We start from the raw sequence: 17,799 nt of genomic DNA, 5'->3' as shown, positions 1-17,799 counted from the left end.
TAGCAATCCTAAACTATACATTAAACACTTCTGAGTAAGTGTGATTCAGTGTAATGGTTTTAAATATCAGCAACAGGCTTTACATGACGTATTTTGTCTCAGTGTCCTCTAATAATAAACTTACTTTGTCATGAGGGTCTTCAGGTCCTTGTCGTCCCCTTCCAGCAGCTCAAACTTGCTGGTTAGGGTGAGGGAGATTTCCGTCTTCGCCAGCTGACTCAGAGCACTCTCTCTGTTTGGGTCATTTGAGTCTACTGCTCCTTCACCTGAAACAAAACAGCACAGCATGTAAAATGATAAATACACTGCATTCAACTTATGATTAAAACAAATAAAAGTTTGTTTGACAGTACCGAGCAATGCCTCCACATCAGGGACGTCTCCCAGGTCCTGCAGCAGCTCATGCAGCAAGTCATTGTGGTCTGGAGAGATGGCCTCCAGATGTTCCAAAAGCAGCTGAAACAAATACAGATGTGATTCGTCCTGTACAAAAAGCTTAGTGTGTAATGAACTTTGCTAGATTTATTCATGATGAAACAACAGAACAAATTTAATCTCGCTTAGTAAATTTTAAAAACATGTACATTATATTTATATGATATATGTATTTGTGTGTGTGTGTGTACTGTTTACTAACAAACAGGCCTACAGATAGTACAGTAAAGTAATAAATAGGTAAAATGCATCATGCCCCCATTTAAACCATGTTTTTGTTTTTCCTCACACATTAAACAAATAGACAATTAAACATACAGAAAATTATAAAATTATCTTTGTGTGTGGAGGCTGAAGGAACATCTGCCCAGTCTCCATTATCTCCACTGTTCCCTGTGTGAGTAACTGTAGAGTGAAACTGCTGATAAATGGACACAGATGGCTTTAGCCTGCTGTTGTCCTCATTATTACCCCCTTTCCAAGGAAGTGGGGTGGAAATGTAAAGAGAGGAAACAGGATGATGGTGTAAAGAAAGTAAGTGGCTGTGTGAGAAACAAGTTGTAAAAAAAAAAAGATAATAAAAAAATAGGGACAAGAGATGACAATATGTCCAAATAATACAGGGCAAAATACAGCCACAAGTGGCTGCAACTGGTGGGATTTAAGCAGTGTGAGAACTGTGAATCAACTGAGGGCCTATATGTCAATTACATTCCGACTTTTCGGAGTTGCTTGAGATGTTGGGTTAAGAATAAGAATCCTTCTAAGACAACAGAAGCATTTTTAATGGTTTGTTCAAATTCATATGCTCAAACATTTTATTCATATTCTGAAATTCCTGAAATGTGGTTTGTTGGGAGAAAAGGCTAAAATATTAGAAGAGTGGGGCTGAGACACGAAAACAACATGAGACCGGTGGCAGAGAAAATCAGAGCAGCCTGGTTTGACATAACACGGCAACTGTAGAAACAGTACAAGCATGCACTGACAGATCAAGGACAAATCTTTCACAATTATGTATGAATCATGAGTTGATACGTGTATGCATTTTGTAAGAACGCATGTTTTCCTCAGCTGATAATGTTTTATGTGGACTTGAATGATATCCTGAGTCATTAGTGTGCATTGGCAGGAAAGTGAGCTGAATCCAATCTACTCTACACAGAACATGTCAGAGATTCATTCTGCTTGGGTTTACCGAGTGCGTGTTGATGATCTCCTCTATTGAGATGTAGATGATAGGTTTGCTCAAGGTCACCATGTCGGAGTATTCATCGATATTAAACTTCTCCTCAGGTTCAGGGACATCACATGCTGACTGGAAAAACACCCTAGAAGACAAGAATATCAGCGGTTACCGCATCTCAGTCTTTAAGCTTCAAAGAGTGACAGAGGAGGTAAAAGGCAGAAAAATCACAAGGAAATAAAGCAGGACTTTGTTTGTGTCAAGTTGCTGAATTGTTTTGTGATGAGCTAGCAGTTTCATTATCAGCAACTGGAAGACATGTGTTGCACTGACACGTACAAACTCACAAAGAAGGGCTGGGCCAGAAGTCATTACCAGAGCGACTGACTCATCATTACTGGAAATCCACAGAAATCTTAGTCCATTTAGTGGCAACAAATCGGTATGATCAATTCCCTAGCTTCCTTTCAAACTATGTCCACTCTGTCAGCTTAACCTGACTATGACCATCCAAGCAAAACATGTCTATCAGCAGGGTTTACTTTCCTTTTTCATACTCCTGACTTTGTTATTGGAAGGAACATTTTCTTCTTTCTCTACATTTTCCCCTTTATCACGTTGTTTTAGAACATGAACTAAAACCATTCTGTATGTCATTAAGATGTCATGGAGGATCTATCTTTCCTCAGTACTGCCCTGAGCTAAAAACACTTTGACAGACACATCTGCACCACCTACATGTACAGAATAATGTTTCTGTCAATAATCATTTCTCCTTTCTTACCTAAACTTCTCATATGTCTGAGATATGTAGTTGTTCATTGGTGTCATATGTGCATTCTCGCCCTCAAACAGCTTATTGGCAGCAGCATGCTGGAGCATCTTCGCCACGGATCCCAGGTTACGACGCTGGTCTAGGTGAAGCTGCCCTCCTGCTGACATGTCAATGATGTCGAAGCCATCGGGGGCCACGATGGCTGGGTTCATGTAGCGGTAGTACAGCAGGTTTCCTACAATCTTCCATGAAAAAAAAAATTATTAAAACCTCTCATAAAATTAAACTGCTTTCACCTGAGGATGCTCACAGTTACAAAGCATGTAAAGAGCACAATCTAATACTTTACTGTGAGTGGAAAAATATATATTTAATTCTTTTGAGGGCTTGTACCTTCAACAGCTCATCTTCTGAGGCATCTGGAAACTTTTCGTGAAGGCTGTTCTTCAGAACTTTTGCTATGTATCTCATGCCATAACTACATGCAAAACAAAAAGCATTGATGGGACATCAAACACAAAACAACATGCACATTCACGTACTATATGAAAACTGATACAGCAAGCATGAAAGGGAATTATTAGAACCATCAGCAAGTATTAATGCTTTTCAGCATCTCTTCAGATGTGCAGCAATTCCACTTCTATGACTGCCGTTCTTTGCTAATGAGTACAACCAAACATCACCATCTAGTGGTATACAGGCGTCAGAATTTTTTTAAATAAAGTTGTCTTTTTTTCTTTTTTTTCTTTTTTTTAAGAATTTTTAAAAAATAGTATTCATGGTCCGGTCTCAAAACTGAGTTACTTGGGTGTGGCTCATGCCGCACAAAGCACAGTTCAGCTTTTATTCTTGAGCAGACGACTGCTTGTAACATAGAGATGATTATCTAGTAATGACCATGTCTCAACATCTAGCTGAACCCTAAACAACCAGAATGAGTAGTAAATGACACGCCAAAGCAGATGACGGCATCCTGTCTAGCCCTGTTTTAGTCACACTGCTGTCACTGCATTGCTAAAGTAATACAGTAAAAATAGAAGAGAGAGAAATACTTAAGAGGATAAAAGATGGCGTGAAAAAGAAAAAATACATATTTTTAATGCACTGAATAAAAATGCTGTGAGTGGTAAAGAGAAACTTCTCATTACTTTCACCACAGAAACATTGGAAATTAGATTTAAAGCAACAATCCAACTGGACTTTGAAAGTAACTTGCTTCCTTGTTGTAAGATATTGACGTGGTATGATGCAGGGATGGACAAAATAACAGGGACAGCTTCAGACATAATGCTGTCCAGCACAGCAACATCAAATTATGGCCTTGAATCATGTCTCTCACACAGTAACAACACACATTTAAATTTATACAATACAATTTTTACAAAGGCAGTATTTATTAAGTGGCGATTGTATTAGATTGTATTACAGTGTAATATGTATGTATGTTATTTTGTCCAACCCTGTATAACAGAAAGAGACTAAATTCCGTCAAGCTCTGGATAAGTGAACATGTTCAAAGGTAAATGTCAAAGGCACATCCTTATTTATTCTTCCATAAATTTATGGTATAAAAAAAAGAAAAGAAAATGACGCTAGAAAATCAACAAAATCATGCCAACTAATCTGTTCGAGCACTGACAAACAAAACTGTCACAGTGTACACAAAGGACAAGTGGACATTGTGTGTGGACACTGTAAGTGACACTTAACAGATCCCAACACTTACGGGATATTGTCCAGTGAGGACACAATGGAGTTCAAAACCTTATCTGTAGCCGACCGTAGTGCGAGACTGGATGCCTCCAGCCTGTTGCGTACTTCCTCATGTGACATGGCCTGCTCAGGAGTCACTTCATAAGGCAGCTTGCTGAGTGAGGGAAGACAAAAGCAGGCAAACACTGAAAGGTTAAAAAAATAAAAAATAACAAAACTTGCAGAAAACTGGATCTTGAGGTTTGTAATCAAACACAGTGAGAAGCATGTTCTTAAAATGACAGTAGGCCTTGGAAAAAGATTAGCAATAATTCTAAGTACAGGCAAGTTGTGGTCAATGGGCTAGAACACATAAGATTTCAAAGTAGTTGCTCTTAACAGAAAATAACCTTTTGCAATTTAACCACACAAATGAACCTAAGAAAATAACAACAAACGTGAACAAAACAAACCTACAGTCACATGAAATACGTAACAAACGTAGCAACCTAAACACAGGGCAACCAACTATTGGCTCAAACCTCATGCAGCCAGGAACAGAGTAATTGTAAGTCTGTATCATCATCCCACTGTCCACCTACCTGGCCTCCCCAGTAGCTGTCTCCAGCTGGTTGACCCAGGCTTTGTACACATCCACAGGGTTGGTGTTGATGCCTAAACTCTTGTCCTCAATGATGTCTTTGACCACAGGAGCCAGAAGCTGCCTGAGTGTGTTGTGGCCTCGTGCACCTCTGTTGAAGCTCACCACCATCTTGATGACTGTTGGGTTCCCTGTCACTATGTCCTGGATCTGGTCCACCTTAGAACTGAGACACAAGGCGAAGACGGTACGGAGGATCAGTAACGTCCGACAAACAACCAAACAAAACACACAATTCAAGGAATGCCAAACTATTCTCTTCGAGGATCTTATATTCTTTCACTTACACAATCAAAATGTATTTTTGCCATCACATCACTACAACAGTGTGAACAAGTGTAAACTAGGTACAGTGAATAAGGACAAAGTATTGTTCAGAGCAAAAGCTCTCACTTGATTTCCTCCTCCAGCGCAGTCTTGAAGAGTTTGAGCAGCAGGTATTCTTCTCTCTGATTGGACGCGTAGTTGTACAAGGTGAAGATCACAGTGTCCATAAACTTAGTGGACTTGTTTTGGGGCATTTGGAAGATCAGCTTGGCCAGGTAGGATGGATTGGTCTAAAAGGCAGAGAAGAGAGAAGGGGTAACACCTTTTAAGTCTAACAGATAGTGTAGTTTATGTCGGGGTAGATGAGGTTCAGACACATTCTTGTAATACCTGTAGCAGGTAAAAGAGATGCTGGTAGGCCTCCAGTTTCCTTCTTTTGCCTTTACTTAGTCCCTTAATACCCAGTCTGTCTCCTGCAGTCAGGTCATCTTTACTTGCTTTATTTTTCTTGCTCTTCATTTTCTTACTATGGGACACAACATCCTTTTCAAAGAAACAAACACCATATGAATTAAAGGACAAGACAAGATATAATTACAAAAAGTCATAGTTCAGTGTTATGAACCTCTGCCTGAAACATGCAATTACCAAGCAATGAATGATGCCAACCATCACAAAATTACAGTATGGGCCTTTTCTTCTCTTGTACACACAAAAGCAACAGTTGCACACCTGAAGGGTGATTCTGTTCTTCACCAGCAGTCCAATCTTAATGTCCATCAGGTTCAGGTCTTTCTCCATCTGCTGATTGGAGCGAATCTTGGTGACCACTTCTTCCCTGAGCCGTGTCACTTCCTGTTCTTCCTGCAGATCCAGAGCGCTCTGCTCCAGAAGGTGGACAAACTTACGCACCACTGACAGAGGAGGATCCTTGGCCCCGGCTAAGATTGGGCACATAAGAAAATCAGCAAAAGCGCTGGTCATAAGTGTTTTATACACACTCATCTAATGATGTTCTTGAAATTTCCCCATAACAATTCTGATGATATCAGTACAGCGCTGCTCTAACTGCAGGAGGGTTAAATGCCTTTTTGACTCACTTAGGGTTCTGTAGTCATCTCTGGCTTTGTTGGCCTTTAGAAAAGCCTGGATCTTCACAATTTCTTTCTCCTAAAAACAGAGGTAGGAATGAGCGCTATACAACATGAGACAAAACCAAAGGATGCTGCTCACTGATACTCACATGATCTTTGAAGAACTGCTTCCTCTCATCGTATTTACGTTTGGCTTTCCACATTTTCACCATGGACTGGATCTAAAAACATCAGTTTTACGTCAGGTCTTTGATTTGAAACTGATGTTATTACTGTTACATAAATGCAAATTAATTTTATATGAGTTTACAGATCCCAGCTACCACGACTATTTTCGTTTATGGCTGAGGATTTCCAGACATTTACAAGAAAGGGTTTTATAGCTTTATAGCTGCCTATTCAGTCAAAAAAAATTTATGAATTTTTATACATTTATCACCTTGACAATAGAAATAACATTTTTCTGAAGCAAATTCATCCTGTCTTTGTACATTTTCCTTTGCTTGTAACCCTTCCAGCAAGCCTGCAAGGGAAAAAAAAAATTATCAAATACATACATGGAAAACATACTGAAAGTTGTGTGTCTTACATCAGATCTACCACAGTATGGATTATTAAACTTATTAAACGGCCCACAGCCACAGATCACTGAAGTTGATCTGATTTCTTCTCTATTCCCAGATCGCAGCCGAGCCATACACTACCTGCAATGTGATAACGTGTGGCTCTTGTTTGCGTAGATACTCCATTCTCTGGGCATGCTTTTTCCTGACCAGGTAACCTCTGATCCTCGCCTGCAGCTGGGTTACGAAGGATTCGTTGGCCAACCATAACTGCTCCCTGTTGTATTCTGCAGTCACAGAACTGACAAAATTCTGAGGGGAAAAAGGTGTGTTTTCAATCAGTTCCATCATGGGGGATGTACTGTGGCTTCACAAAGTATTCAGTTTCCTTCTTCTTTTTTTCTTAAACACACTTTGTTGTGTTTATCTCATTTAAAAATCTATAAAATCAAATACTGAATACTTTTTGCAAATGAGAGACTTCAGTTTTTTTATTTAAGATTTTAATACTTCTACTAATCATGTTTTCACTTTGTCTTCATTAGTTACTGAGTGTAGATTGGGGGGCAAAAATGGCAATAGTATCCATTTAAAATGAAATCTACAACACAACCAAGTGTGGGAAAAAGTGAAGGGGTTTGAATGCTTTCGAGAGCGACTGTAAATATGGTCACACAAAATCACATAATGTAGTACTGCAACAACACAGAACAGCAGGGAGTACCTGGATTTCCTCTTTACTGAGCTGGCCACTATTGTGTTCAAATCCTTCAGGCTGCTCCCAGGTTCCCTGTGCAGTCTCCAGGTTATAGTAGTAGTCATATCTGTCCTTGATGCAATGTTTTACCCACACACTATCTGTGCTGCCTGGAGCAAAGCAGAAAATATCCATTTAGATCCCTTTACACACAGTGAACACACATAAACTTCTCTCTGCCTAGACGTCACTTTCTTTAACACAGAGCAACCTTTCTGATGATACTTCTAAGTCCAGTTACCTTTAGCAGCATTGTTAGTTTGACTCTGCACCAGTTCAACCTGATATGTGTCAGCACATTCAGGGAGCACCGCTCTCACTCCTGCACTGGGAGCCTGCAAAGCCTTCAGTGTGTTCTGGGAGTCACCCTCAGCCACCTTCCTATTAATATCAGCGACTGCTCCAGCCACTGAAACCAAGTAAACAAGATTAAATCAAAGAAGAAGTTGCTGAGTCAAACATGAAAACAACACAACTGCACAGTAAAAATACAAAGTAAATAAGGGATAATACACAGCAGGCAACATGATTATTAAGAAATGTGCCTCAGTTACGCAACAAAAGCAACCATGATTATACAAAGATTTCCAGATTATCTATTATGTTTCACAAAACGCAGTATCATGATTCATGGCAATATTGAAACTCTAAGCTCTCAGCTCTAATTTAGCACAGTGATGCACCTGCTGATCTGAAAATAAAACACATCCTCTGGACAATCAGAATATTGTATTCAATAGGCCCAACATTTGAGGGGAATTAACTGGGCCTGAACCAACTATTGTGTAAAGTGGTGAAGACATGGATGAGCGAATTTCATCTCGGGGTACATACACGTGAGAGCCTCCTCTTCATCCTGGTTGGCTGTGAGTATGGCCTCTTGGATTTGGTCCAGCCAGAGAACTGCAGACTCATCTCCGGAGCTCTGCAGTCAGAGGAAAAGTACAAGATCATTTCTGTTCTTTTTAGAAGAGGGAGACACTAAATTATACTTCAGACACACAAGGTTCACGCATAGCTGCACAATGCTAACTTGAGATAAGATTGTAAATCATTTGAAGCGATTTTAGTCATAACATACAGTGTCAAGGTTAGAAATTCTTTGTAGTTGCACTTTGCAAATTCATCAAGTTAGGATTGTGGATTTTTCTATATGCAGCATTTAGTTCTGCAGAACTAGCAACACTACACTGGTGCCATTAGAGCAACAGCAAATAGTGGGCAGTACCATTTCCCCTGTGTCCAGAGGTAAGATCTAAGGAAAAGGAAAAAAAAAAGCATGATGAATAATCACTAACAACAGCTACACTACATTCACCCTATCTTCACTTCTGACTCAACCAAACACTTACTAAAGTACTAAAATCAGACCCTAAAAAAGTAACATCACAACACACACAAAGAATGTTTATTCAGCCTGATTTTGCAACTGTTCTTAGACTAATTTTAGCAAACACTGCGTGGGACCGGGTTCATATGGCCAACAGGACGGAAGTCACCATTACAACAATAGGCAAACGGAGCAGCTTCTATTTTTTATATATATCTGTATTTGACTAATGATTTCAAACTCAAACTCAATTTTTGTATGTGACATCATCTCAGTGTAAAGTTTATGTAACAAAGCAGTGAGACGTTAATGTGCAACACAGAAGCCAACCAGGGAAAAGAAAAAAAAAAAAAAAAAACTTTTGTTGCCATACATGCTGGGTAATCATCTCTCACTGAAATGAAATGGAAACACATTAAAATACATTATCCAGTGATACATCTGTAAACTAACTGCTGTGCAGAGTGATAGTGTTAAAAGAGCAGCATAAATCTGAAAAAGATGAAGAAGCTTACAATGTCCAAAAAAGCCTATTAAAGCAGTGATTTCTCAATTCCACATGCAGGCTGACAAACCTCAAATAAATGCAACAGCCTGCTTTCAATACCACTAGTATTACTACCACTTTCAATCCAATTACTTGTTCTAATGGCAATCACTATAATTTTTTTCAGCTGTTTATAAACCACTAAACAGTGCCCTCCCACCCCAGTGAGTCAGTAACTGGAACAGACAGAGCAGTGATTCGGTTTTGAAGCCTGAACAGGAAATGTGCTCACTGCACCGGACAAACACACAAGTATCCCACACACACTAGCAGGAGGCTGAGCTTGAGGCCACATTGTCATCAGTTCTGCTGTTGTGCTGTAGAGATGATAAACAGCAAATTTCACCAGCGGAGAACTCAGCGCCAAGAGGGGTGAAGACAAGAAACCTTTCAAAACACGGGGTGAGAGACTGAGGAGTGATATGGCAGACCTGGTTCCAGGATTACTCTTTTGTCTGATGGCAGTGCAGACAATTCAGCATGACGGTAAGTTTATTAAAGTACTATAAAAAATTTTAAGCCAGGGTCCAAAATGAGATATTTGCACTTGGACTTCTTTTTGAAGCATTTATGTCATTTTGATACGCACCAGCTGCTTCACGACTCGTTTCCCTCATTTTCAAAGTTACAAAACATGTTTGAGTATTTCAGAACAGCTGTAAATACAAAAATCCCCAAATTAAAAATACAGAAATAAATATATTTAATAATGTATAATTTTATGAAATGTCACTTTTCTTAGCGACAATATGATTAACTACTTTTTCTGTTTCAATGTAATTTGAAAAGTACTTTTGTTATAAAATTACGTTTTATTTCAAGTCATAAACATTTTTTTTTTTCTACCCATTTATAGGAAATAGAACCAGGACTAACATTTCAACAGGTGTGATACCAAAAACCTTCAAGGGGAGGACATACAAATGTAACCACACAAACCAGCTGCCGGACCCACTCCATCCCAGCACAAACCCTTGGCTTTATGTGAACCCAGAGGACCCGGTCACAGCCTACACCACAGGGATCCTCAGCACCAGAGTCATACCTTCATCATATATCCTGGCCATGCTGGTGGGTATCCCCTCCAATGCCTACATTCTGGGTTTTCTCCAAGTCAAACTCAGAGCAAAGTCCATTTCTACAGTAATTCTTTACTTGAACCTGGCGCTGTCGGACCTGCTGCTCCTGCTCTCACTGGCACTACGTGTTCACTACCACTTCAACGGAAACAACTGGATATTTGGGGAAACTGCCTGCCGGCTTATTGCAGCCTTGTTTTATGGCAATGTTTATTGTTCAGCTCAAACTATAGCATGCATCAGTCTGAAGCGCTACCTGGCCGTGGTCAGACCGTTTTTGTACAGAAGGCTGACTAAGACTCCACTGGCGGCGGGGACGTGCTTGGTTGTATGGTTCCTGTTTGGGGCGGCTATTGTGCCTGAGCTCCTTGTTAGACAGAGCTACCAGGTTACCCAGCTGGGAGTGACCACCTGCCACGATGTACTTCCCCTTGAAGAAAAATCCCATTCCCCATTGGTGCTATACAGGCTGATGCTAGTTTGTTTGGGCTTCATAGTGCCTTTCCTGGTTTGTATCTATGCCCATGTGGCAGTAGTTTACCACCTTGGTCAATCTGGCTGTGACTGGAGACCTTTTATCAGGGTCAGCACTCTGGTCTTTGTCATCTTTGTGGTGTGTTTCTTGCCCAGCGCAATCCTGCATATCGCCCACTACATCCGCCTGTTTTCCACTGGGGACGACAGACTGTATGGATACTACAGAGTAGCGGTATGTCTCTGCTGCTTCCACAGCTGTCTGGATCCCTTCCTGTGTTTGCTCGTTTCGAGGACGGCAGCCTCTGAACTGCAATTCATTTCCCTCCGTGCGATACCACAGAGACCAACAGTTATGACATGAGACTGGATGTGCATGGACGGGAAAAAAAACATGTCCTTGCTGGACCATTGTTGGGACACAGCAGGGAAGCACAACGCTTCTAGTGTGCACCTAGCAAAATATAAGACTGAGAACTTGGTAACACAGAGTAACAATATGCTGACAACTATAGTCTGTCCTCTGTTTTGCTTTGTTAGAGGAGAATTAAATACAAAAAAGACAATATGTATATAGGTATTTACTCTTGTCCTTCCAATCTTGCATTACATGCAGAATATGTACATAAAAGTTCAAAATCAGAAATGAAGTCAGAGATAAGAGGCTGCTGTGCAACTCCAATAAAACTTAGAAGAATGAATAAGAATAAGAGAGTTATGATATGTGGTTATAGGACTGACTTATTCAGTTCAGATTTTTAAATGTTTTGCACTCTGAGGATGTGGCAGGTGCAAGCACGCATTTCCATAAGCACAAGTTCTAAATGAAATAAACAAAACCCGTGTCAAATTACCTGGCAGAGAAGTTTCTTGGTAAATTGTAGGACATCGTGGTAGTGTTTGGCTGTGGCTGGGTTCACCCCCGTCAACTTGGCTGTAGGGAGGAGCAAGGCCGCAAGCGTTTGCTGATGATCGCCCGAGTTAAGTGCTTCATTGATCTCAGCGATGGCTATGACGCCTGGAGGCAGAAGGGCAAGAAACAATCCAAACTTGATCAGCCACTGTGTTTAATTCATTTTGTGTTTTTAAAAAGTTTTCTTAATTGATAAATTTCATTAAGAGGTCATCAGTTGCACAGGACAAGGTACATGCTGCAATATGTAAACCAGAAATCTGCAAGAATTCCTTACGTTCATGCTCTTCGTGGACCTGAACGTTGACTGTGTCGATGCACTTCTGAACATCGTTCCAGGTGAGAAACTCTTTGCCACTGGCAAGAGTCTCAGCTCGCTGTTTGATCAGTGTGTCAGCATACCTGAGGGAGAGAGCCAGGGAGAGTTTCAAAACAGTTTCATGACATTAAATGAGTTACTACTCAGTAGCCCACCCTGGTGTTGACAAAGTAACAGTGGGGTGAGCTTGTTTTATGCACATTCCCTGATACATTTTTGCTCCTCAGCAGTCCACAGCTATCTGCCCTGTGGCCATCCCACCTGTTGAGGTTGTCTTGCTCGATGTTGGTGAAGCCCAGAGGAGAGTCTGTTAGTTGCTCAATCACAGCCTGGGGGTCTTTGGTGTCCAGCACCTCGTTCAGCACTGCTACCGCTGACAGCATCTCCACAGCCACGCTCAGCTCCTCGTGGCTCAGGCCAGACTAATAAACATAAAGGTGACACTTAACTGCAATATATATATATATCTAGCATAGCCATCCCCCATACATATCTGTATGAGGTGTATGAACATGTTGGTCCTGATGTAAGTGTCAACATTTTTAAACACGATGTCTCACCCGCCCGCCTTGTAGCTGCAAACTGAAAAGCTCAGCCTGATAGAGGTTGGCGGCAGTTTGATAGACAATTGGCAGCTGTGCCTCAGGGTTCATCAGCTCCTCCACTGTCGCCGTAGCGTTGCCAAGACGAATGGCGGTATTGATCGCAGCAACTGCTTCGCGTTCTGGTCGAGAACATTTCCACAGATATCAGTCACAGTCACTGATGTTCTGATAATTGTGTTTTTTATACATATGCATATTTTGTGAGTGTTGAGAAGTTAATCAGTGGGTGCATTATGTAATTTTCAACTGACCAGTAATTACTGTTAATACACATCCATGTTAAGTAACAAGATGTGCTTACTTCGTTTCTCAGCCTCCGCAAAGTCATTGCAAGAGCTGACAACTCTCTGAATCTCCTCTTTGTCCACCATCACGGCCCTGCCTCCATCCTGCAACACAAAGATTAGAGTACACTACAGAGGTACCACTAAGATCCCACGGTCATCCAGCATGCATTAATGCAGGGCCATGGAGGACAAAGTGTCTGGGGATGTCAAATCCAGCTGTAGTTAGTTTTTTTTTTTCGTTGAAGGTGTGATTATACTTCTTTATGACATAATGTGTTCACTGCAAATAGCACAACAGCAAAAGCTACAGCCCTTCATGAATGTCTACACAAAAATCTCCTCAGCCAAAGAACTGCTGTGCACTCAAGAGCTTCTCTGTTAGATGGACAGCTAAAAACATCTGTAAAACTCTGTTTAGAATAGGAGTCAAAGATGCTGTAAACATTTTCATGTTTCCACAACAGTGTTCCCATTTTCAGCTCTTCTTTAAATACTTTCCTCTGAGTGAATTCATATGTTCGGTGGCTTGCAAGTTCAAGTCAATACAGTTATTTTCTACCTGGCCCTGAGGAAACCCAAGTAATCCTTTTCTCCATTTTAGTTAGTCTAATAAGGGCTTATTTACTGCAAGCTCTGACTCAGTATACCTTGGATTTATGTTGGCAGTAGGTGGTAAAATGTTCCAGGTACCAGTGGCAATTTGACTCTTGAACACCCAGCAGGGCAAGAGCTTCAAGCCTAAGCGCAGCCAATAGAGCAGCCTCGTCCTGGGTCGACACCGCCTGGTTGACCTGCCTTATGGCTACCTGGACTGGAGACAGGGAAAACCGAGACAGACGTCACTGGGGGATAATGTATTTTCTTTACAACACTGTTCAGATAAGGTCTGAAACAAACTCATTTTATGTAACAGATGTCCTGTATTCATATACACTGACACTGTACTGATTTTGTTCCCCCTGCAAAAAGGCACACACTCATGGTTCCAGACAGTGTTTCTGGGGGGAAAAAAAATAAAAGCACGTAGGGGTCATTGGAGGGAAAGTCCTTACTGTTGACAAAGTCGATGCAGCCCTGGATCTCCTGCTGTGTCAGCAGCTCCTCATAAACATCTCTTTCTTCAGTAGCAATTGAGGAGCGCTAACAGAGACAAAGAAAAACAGATGCATTTATGTGATGTTTGCATCATCTAGCGTATTTAATGTGTACTTGATCACATGAATGTCTCAGTCCATTCATACTAATGTGGTCGCATATTTAACATATCACATTCTCAGCCACTAGGCAGAAACGGACAGCTCCTGTTTTTACAGTATTTGTTAAGAGAATGGGAGGCGAGATGCCTGGACGGTGAGGAGGGTTATCGTACAGCTGACACTGCAGCCACTGGAATGTGCTGGCAAGGCAAGTGGAGTGAGTCAGTGCAGGCAGCCCCTTTCAGACCTCAGTGCAGAGTCCTCTTCTGTTACTGTAGCTGTCAGTGCACTGTACCCAGAAACACCTGTTCAAGCCACGTTTACATTTTTTGCATTCCTTGAATTTGGTTTGAAGATAACTCATAATAAGTCTGAAATTGTTCGAGTTCTTCTCTTTTGTGATTTCAGTTCCATGATATCACTTCTGTAGCAAAACAGAAGGTTCACCATGTGCTGGTGGTCAGCCTAAAAAGGTCAACATCCACTGTTAGACCAGGCAGCAACCCTATTGCCAACCTTGGTTGAATGTGGGTGTGACATTGCACACACTGGCTTTAGTGGAAAGGTGTTTTCATTGATGATGGCAATTTCATTTAATAGTGCTGTTTATTAACCAACATTTTTGTGTCTGAACATCTGACTAGACCAAAAAATAAGTGTAACGGAGAGCGACAGTGATGTGTGTGTCACGAATAAGGACAGTGAAGTTCACACAGAAGCAAATCAAACCTTCTCTATAGGAAAAGCCAGTAATAATATTACTTATAATTACAGACATAAAATAATGACACTGAAACTTTAGAGGTCACTAAGGTGTTCGTTAGGCTTCTCACCCTCCCTGAGGACTGATCCTGCTTACGAGCCTTAGCCTGGCTCAGTGTGTCCTGGTAGTCTTGGGCCAGCGCCTCCTGGGTGTTCTTCAGCATTGCATTAGGATTATTCAGGGCTCCCATCGTGACAGATGCCTGCCCTCTGTCAACCGCCTCATTAATGGCAATCACAGCAGCATGCACTGAAGATGACAGAGTGTGTATGAACATTTTATTGTTGGTCAAAAAGAGATTGGGAAACAAGGGAAAATTTGTCATTTATGTCAGATGCCAACTCTTCATCTTGTGAGGTTTCTGACAAAATATCAACAAAGATTTTAGTTAAAAAGGTCAGAGGACTTACAGGCAGCTTCATCCACCGAGAGCTCATTAGCCAGGATACCTCCAATCTTACTGAAAGCTGGCATTTGAATGCCGTACTTCTCCAGCTCACTCCTCATGTTACTGATCTCTTCCTCTGGAATTCACATATATACAAAAGGCAGAGAAAACTGAGGTGAAACAGATTATGGCATTGTAAGCTAAAACTTACTGCATGCAACACAATTTCCTTTTACACTTTTTTCCCAGTTGCTTTGGCACAATCATTAAATGAGAATCAAAATTCTCAAAACACTTAATTCTAAAAGCTATTGTTCCTTTTCTCACAACAGTAGAAACATTTGCTGTTGTTTTCATTAGGAAGTCAAATGTCAAAGTTGAAATATTTTATGATCCAATCATACACTGTGTTACTCATAAAAAAAACAACATTCCTCTGATAACAGAGGAATCTTACAATTCAAGAAGTAACATGTTGACCTTCAAATTCAACTCCTCAGCTATCATTTGTCATACACACTTAAACCACATGGGGTGAGTTTTTTGTAGCTTCCACAAATACTGGACATGAATCAGATAGACACCATAGAAACACAGTGGCTCTGTCATGCAGAGGAAAGGAAGTAAATATACATGTGATGTGTTTGGTCAGAAGGAGAGTCAGACAGAGATGGAGAAATGGAGAACAGAAGCTCCAAGTAGCTGTGAGAACAATCCGATGTCAAAAGCTTTGAGGTTTGGTAGGTTCTGTGTCCCATTCAGTATTTGAATAGGTTGAGGGGTATATTTTGATTAACTGAGATGTTGGGTAATTCAAACATCTAAATTATTGACAAAATGCTGATAAAACCTAACATGCTTAAGAGTGCATGATATCATTGTTTTATATTTTTCAATTAAATCCAAATAAGACTAGTGAGTAAAATTACCTCCCACATCAAGAGGATTCTCATTAAATGAACATATGCACAACTCGGTTTATACACATCAGGATTTCAAAACGCCCTCAGGCAACATGTATCCTTCATATTAAAAGCAATAATAACTGCCTTGTTTCTCCTGCTGTTTGAAACACATCACCTTTGTGCTTTCGTGCTGTACTTTTACATTTATGTTTACAGCCATTACCTGTGAAGGCCACTTTCCCCAGCAGGTCCTGAATCTGTGGTGCAATGCCCAGTTTGTACAAGTACAAGCTGAAATAAAACATACAGGGGGTGGTGTAAGATTTATACAAAGAAAATAAGGAAGCAGTGAGAAGCCCGAAACATTCTGTGGCTCAACAGTCTCCTGTCATGAAACTGAAACTCTTGACTTATTTTTCCCCTGAACATTGTGATTGAACCCCCAACCCTCCTCATGGTGTCACACTTTCTCCACAGGGGGGTGGTGTTGTCTCAGATTACAACAAGCACTACCAGAGAGCAGCTAGCAGGCTCGGTCCACCACTGAGCAACATATTCAACAAGCAGGTGGCTGGAAACTTCATAAAACTTTCATCTTCCCGCAGGCACCTGATAAGTGGTAATGAATTATAGATATTTAAGGCAGGTCTGGCATCAGCACAGCTCTGAAAGGAGCAGTTACAGAAGCTGGTTACTCTACCCTTTGGCCTCAGTGTGTGTGTACACATGAAATGCACTCTGTCCTTGGGACGCAGGGGGTTTTAGACAACTATGTAAACTCTGCTTAAACAAAGGGTAATGTTTTAACATGCAGGCAGCTGATTCGGTCTGAGATAGAAACACAGTAACAGCTGACTGGGGTTAATGAAGGTGGCCGATTACAAGCCACAGGGGTTACAGACAATCAGCTGACTAGCTTGGAGCAAGTAGCTCTCTACAGACTGTGGATCCTCCTTGTTTTCCATGTTTTCCTCTCCACTTTAAACGACAAAGTAAGCCCTATGTCTCAACCACTCTGTCAGAAGTGTAAATTAAAGTGTAAAATGTGCTTGTGATCCACGTTCTTTCCCCATTATACTGTGTTCCCTTTCAATTTTCCGCCACGCTGAATGTGCCGGAGCATCCGCTGCTTTGCCGCCACGTCTGCATGTGTTTGTACCCAGGGAAGCAGAGTGTTCACTAGGCCTTGTGGGACTTAAGCTGGACTCGCAGGAAGGAAGAGCACGTGTGTGCATAGGGGGGGAAGGAAATCTATTCTCTCAGGACCTGACCAAAACACTACCACAGAGAAAACAATCCAAGTGGCTCACATAACCCCTCCCTGAATCTGTGTTAGGCCAACTGGACGGGTCAGATAGATAAAAGTGACTTTAGTACATTCAAAGTCACCTCAACTGAAAAAGAAAGGACCTAAAGTTGTAGTGCTCAAGCCAGCCATGCTATACACGTATACACACCTGAAACTGTGACAAAGAATTTAACCCTGTGGTGAGACTGTAAGGAGAGTGTTGAACACAAACACCACATTTGAGCTGGTTTGCCAGAAAGCCTCTGCTTACA

The 17,799-nt window shown here is 41.1% G+C and overlaps 2 protein-coding genes across 3 annotated transcripts in view; one reads left to right on the top strand and one right to left on the bottom strand.

Annotated features, from left to right (window-relative positions):
* iqgap2 (IQ motif containing GTPase activating protein 2) overlaps positions 1 to 17,799 on the bottom strand; it is a 34,777-nt gene that overhangs the window by 3,684 nt on the left and 13,294 nt on the right. The window contains exons 6-33 of one of the 2 annotated variants that reach the window (XM_041042534.1): positions 16,463 to 16,530; positions 15,357 to 15,470; positions 15,017 to 15,195; positions 14,040 to 14,127; positions 13,635 to 13,798; positions 13,002 to 13,089; positions 12,656 to 12,819; positions 12,357 to 12,517; positions 12,054 to 12,178; positions 11,718 to 11,881; positions 8,662 to 8,688; positions 8,268 to 8,358; positions 7,675 to 7,842; positions 7,401 to 7,543; positions 6,818 to 6,988; positions 6,553 to 6,636; positions 6,263 to 6,334; positions 6,120 to 6,189; positions 5,752 to 5,960; positions 5,410 to 5,562; positions 5,146 to 5,309; positions 4,694 to 4,918; positions 4,126 to 4,266; positions 2,790 to 2,874; positions 2,406 to 2,638; positions 1,634 to 1,766; positions 354 to 456; positions 125 to 266 (exon numbers count right to left, since the gene is read on the bottom strand). In XM_041042534.1, the coding sequence (XP_040898468.1) occupies positions 125 to 266; positions 354 to 456; positions 1,634 to 1,766; positions 2,406 to 2,638; positions 2,790 to 2,874; positions 4,126 to 4,266; positions 4,694 to 4,918; positions 5,146 to 5,309; positions 5,410 to 5,562; positions 5,752 to 5,960; positions 6,120 to 6,189; positions 6,263 to 6,334; positions 6,553 to 6,636; positions 6,818 to 6,988; positions 7,401 to 7,543; positions 7,675 to 7,842; positions 8,268 to 8,358; positions 8,662 to 8,688; positions 11,718 to 11,881; positions 12,054 to 12,178; positions 12,357 to 12,517; positions 12,656 to 12,819; positions 13,002 to 13,089; positions 13,635 to 13,798; positions 14,040 to 14,127; positions 15,017 to 15,195; positions 15,357 to 15,470; positions 16,463 to 16,530 (3,729 nt within the window). The remainder of the gene's footprint in view (positions 1 to 124; positions 267 to 353; positions 457 to 1,633; positions 1,767 to 2,405; positions 2,639 to 2,789; positions 2,875 to 4,125; positions 4,267 to 4,693; positions 4,919 to 5,145; positions 5,310 to 5,409; positions 5,563 to 5,751; positions 5,961 to 6,119; positions 6,190 to 6,262; positions 6,335 to 6,552; positions 6,637 to 6,817; positions 6,989 to 7,400; positions 7,544 to 7,674; positions 7,843 to 8,267; positions 8,359 to 8,661; positions 8,689 to 11,717; positions 11,882 to 12,053; positions 12,179 to 12,356; positions 12,518 to 12,655; positions 12,820 to 13,001; positions 13,090 to 13,634; positions 13,799 to 14,039; positions 14,128 to 15,016; positions 15,196 to 15,356; positions 15,471 to 16,462; positions 16,531 to 17,799) is intronic. The other variant, XM_041042535.1, reaches the window with a different exon arrangement.
* f2rl2 (coagulation factor II (thrombin) receptor-like 2) lies at positions 8,842 to 11,707 on the top strand. The gene is made up of 2 exons (XM_041042537.1): positions 8,842 to 9,796; positions 10,167 to 11,707. The coding sequence occupies exons 1-2, from the start codon at positions 9,733 to 9,735 to the stop codon at positions 11,225 to 11,227; spliced, it is 1,125 nt and encodes a 374-aa protein (XP_040898471.1). The 5' UTR covers positions 8,842 to 9,732; the 3' UTR covers positions 11,228 to 11,707.

This window comes from Toxotes jaculatrix, chromosome 7 (genome assembly GCF_017976425.1).
Source record: "Toxotes jaculatrix isolate fToxJac2 chromosome 7, fToxJac2.pri, whole genome shotgun sequence".
Lineage (NCBI taxonomy): Eukaryota > Metazoa > Chordata > Actinopteri > Toxotidae > Toxotes > Toxotes jaculatrix.
The sequence above is the reverse complement of the archived record's forward strand: the minus strand, read 5'-3'. Positions and strand labels throughout refer to the sequence as shown.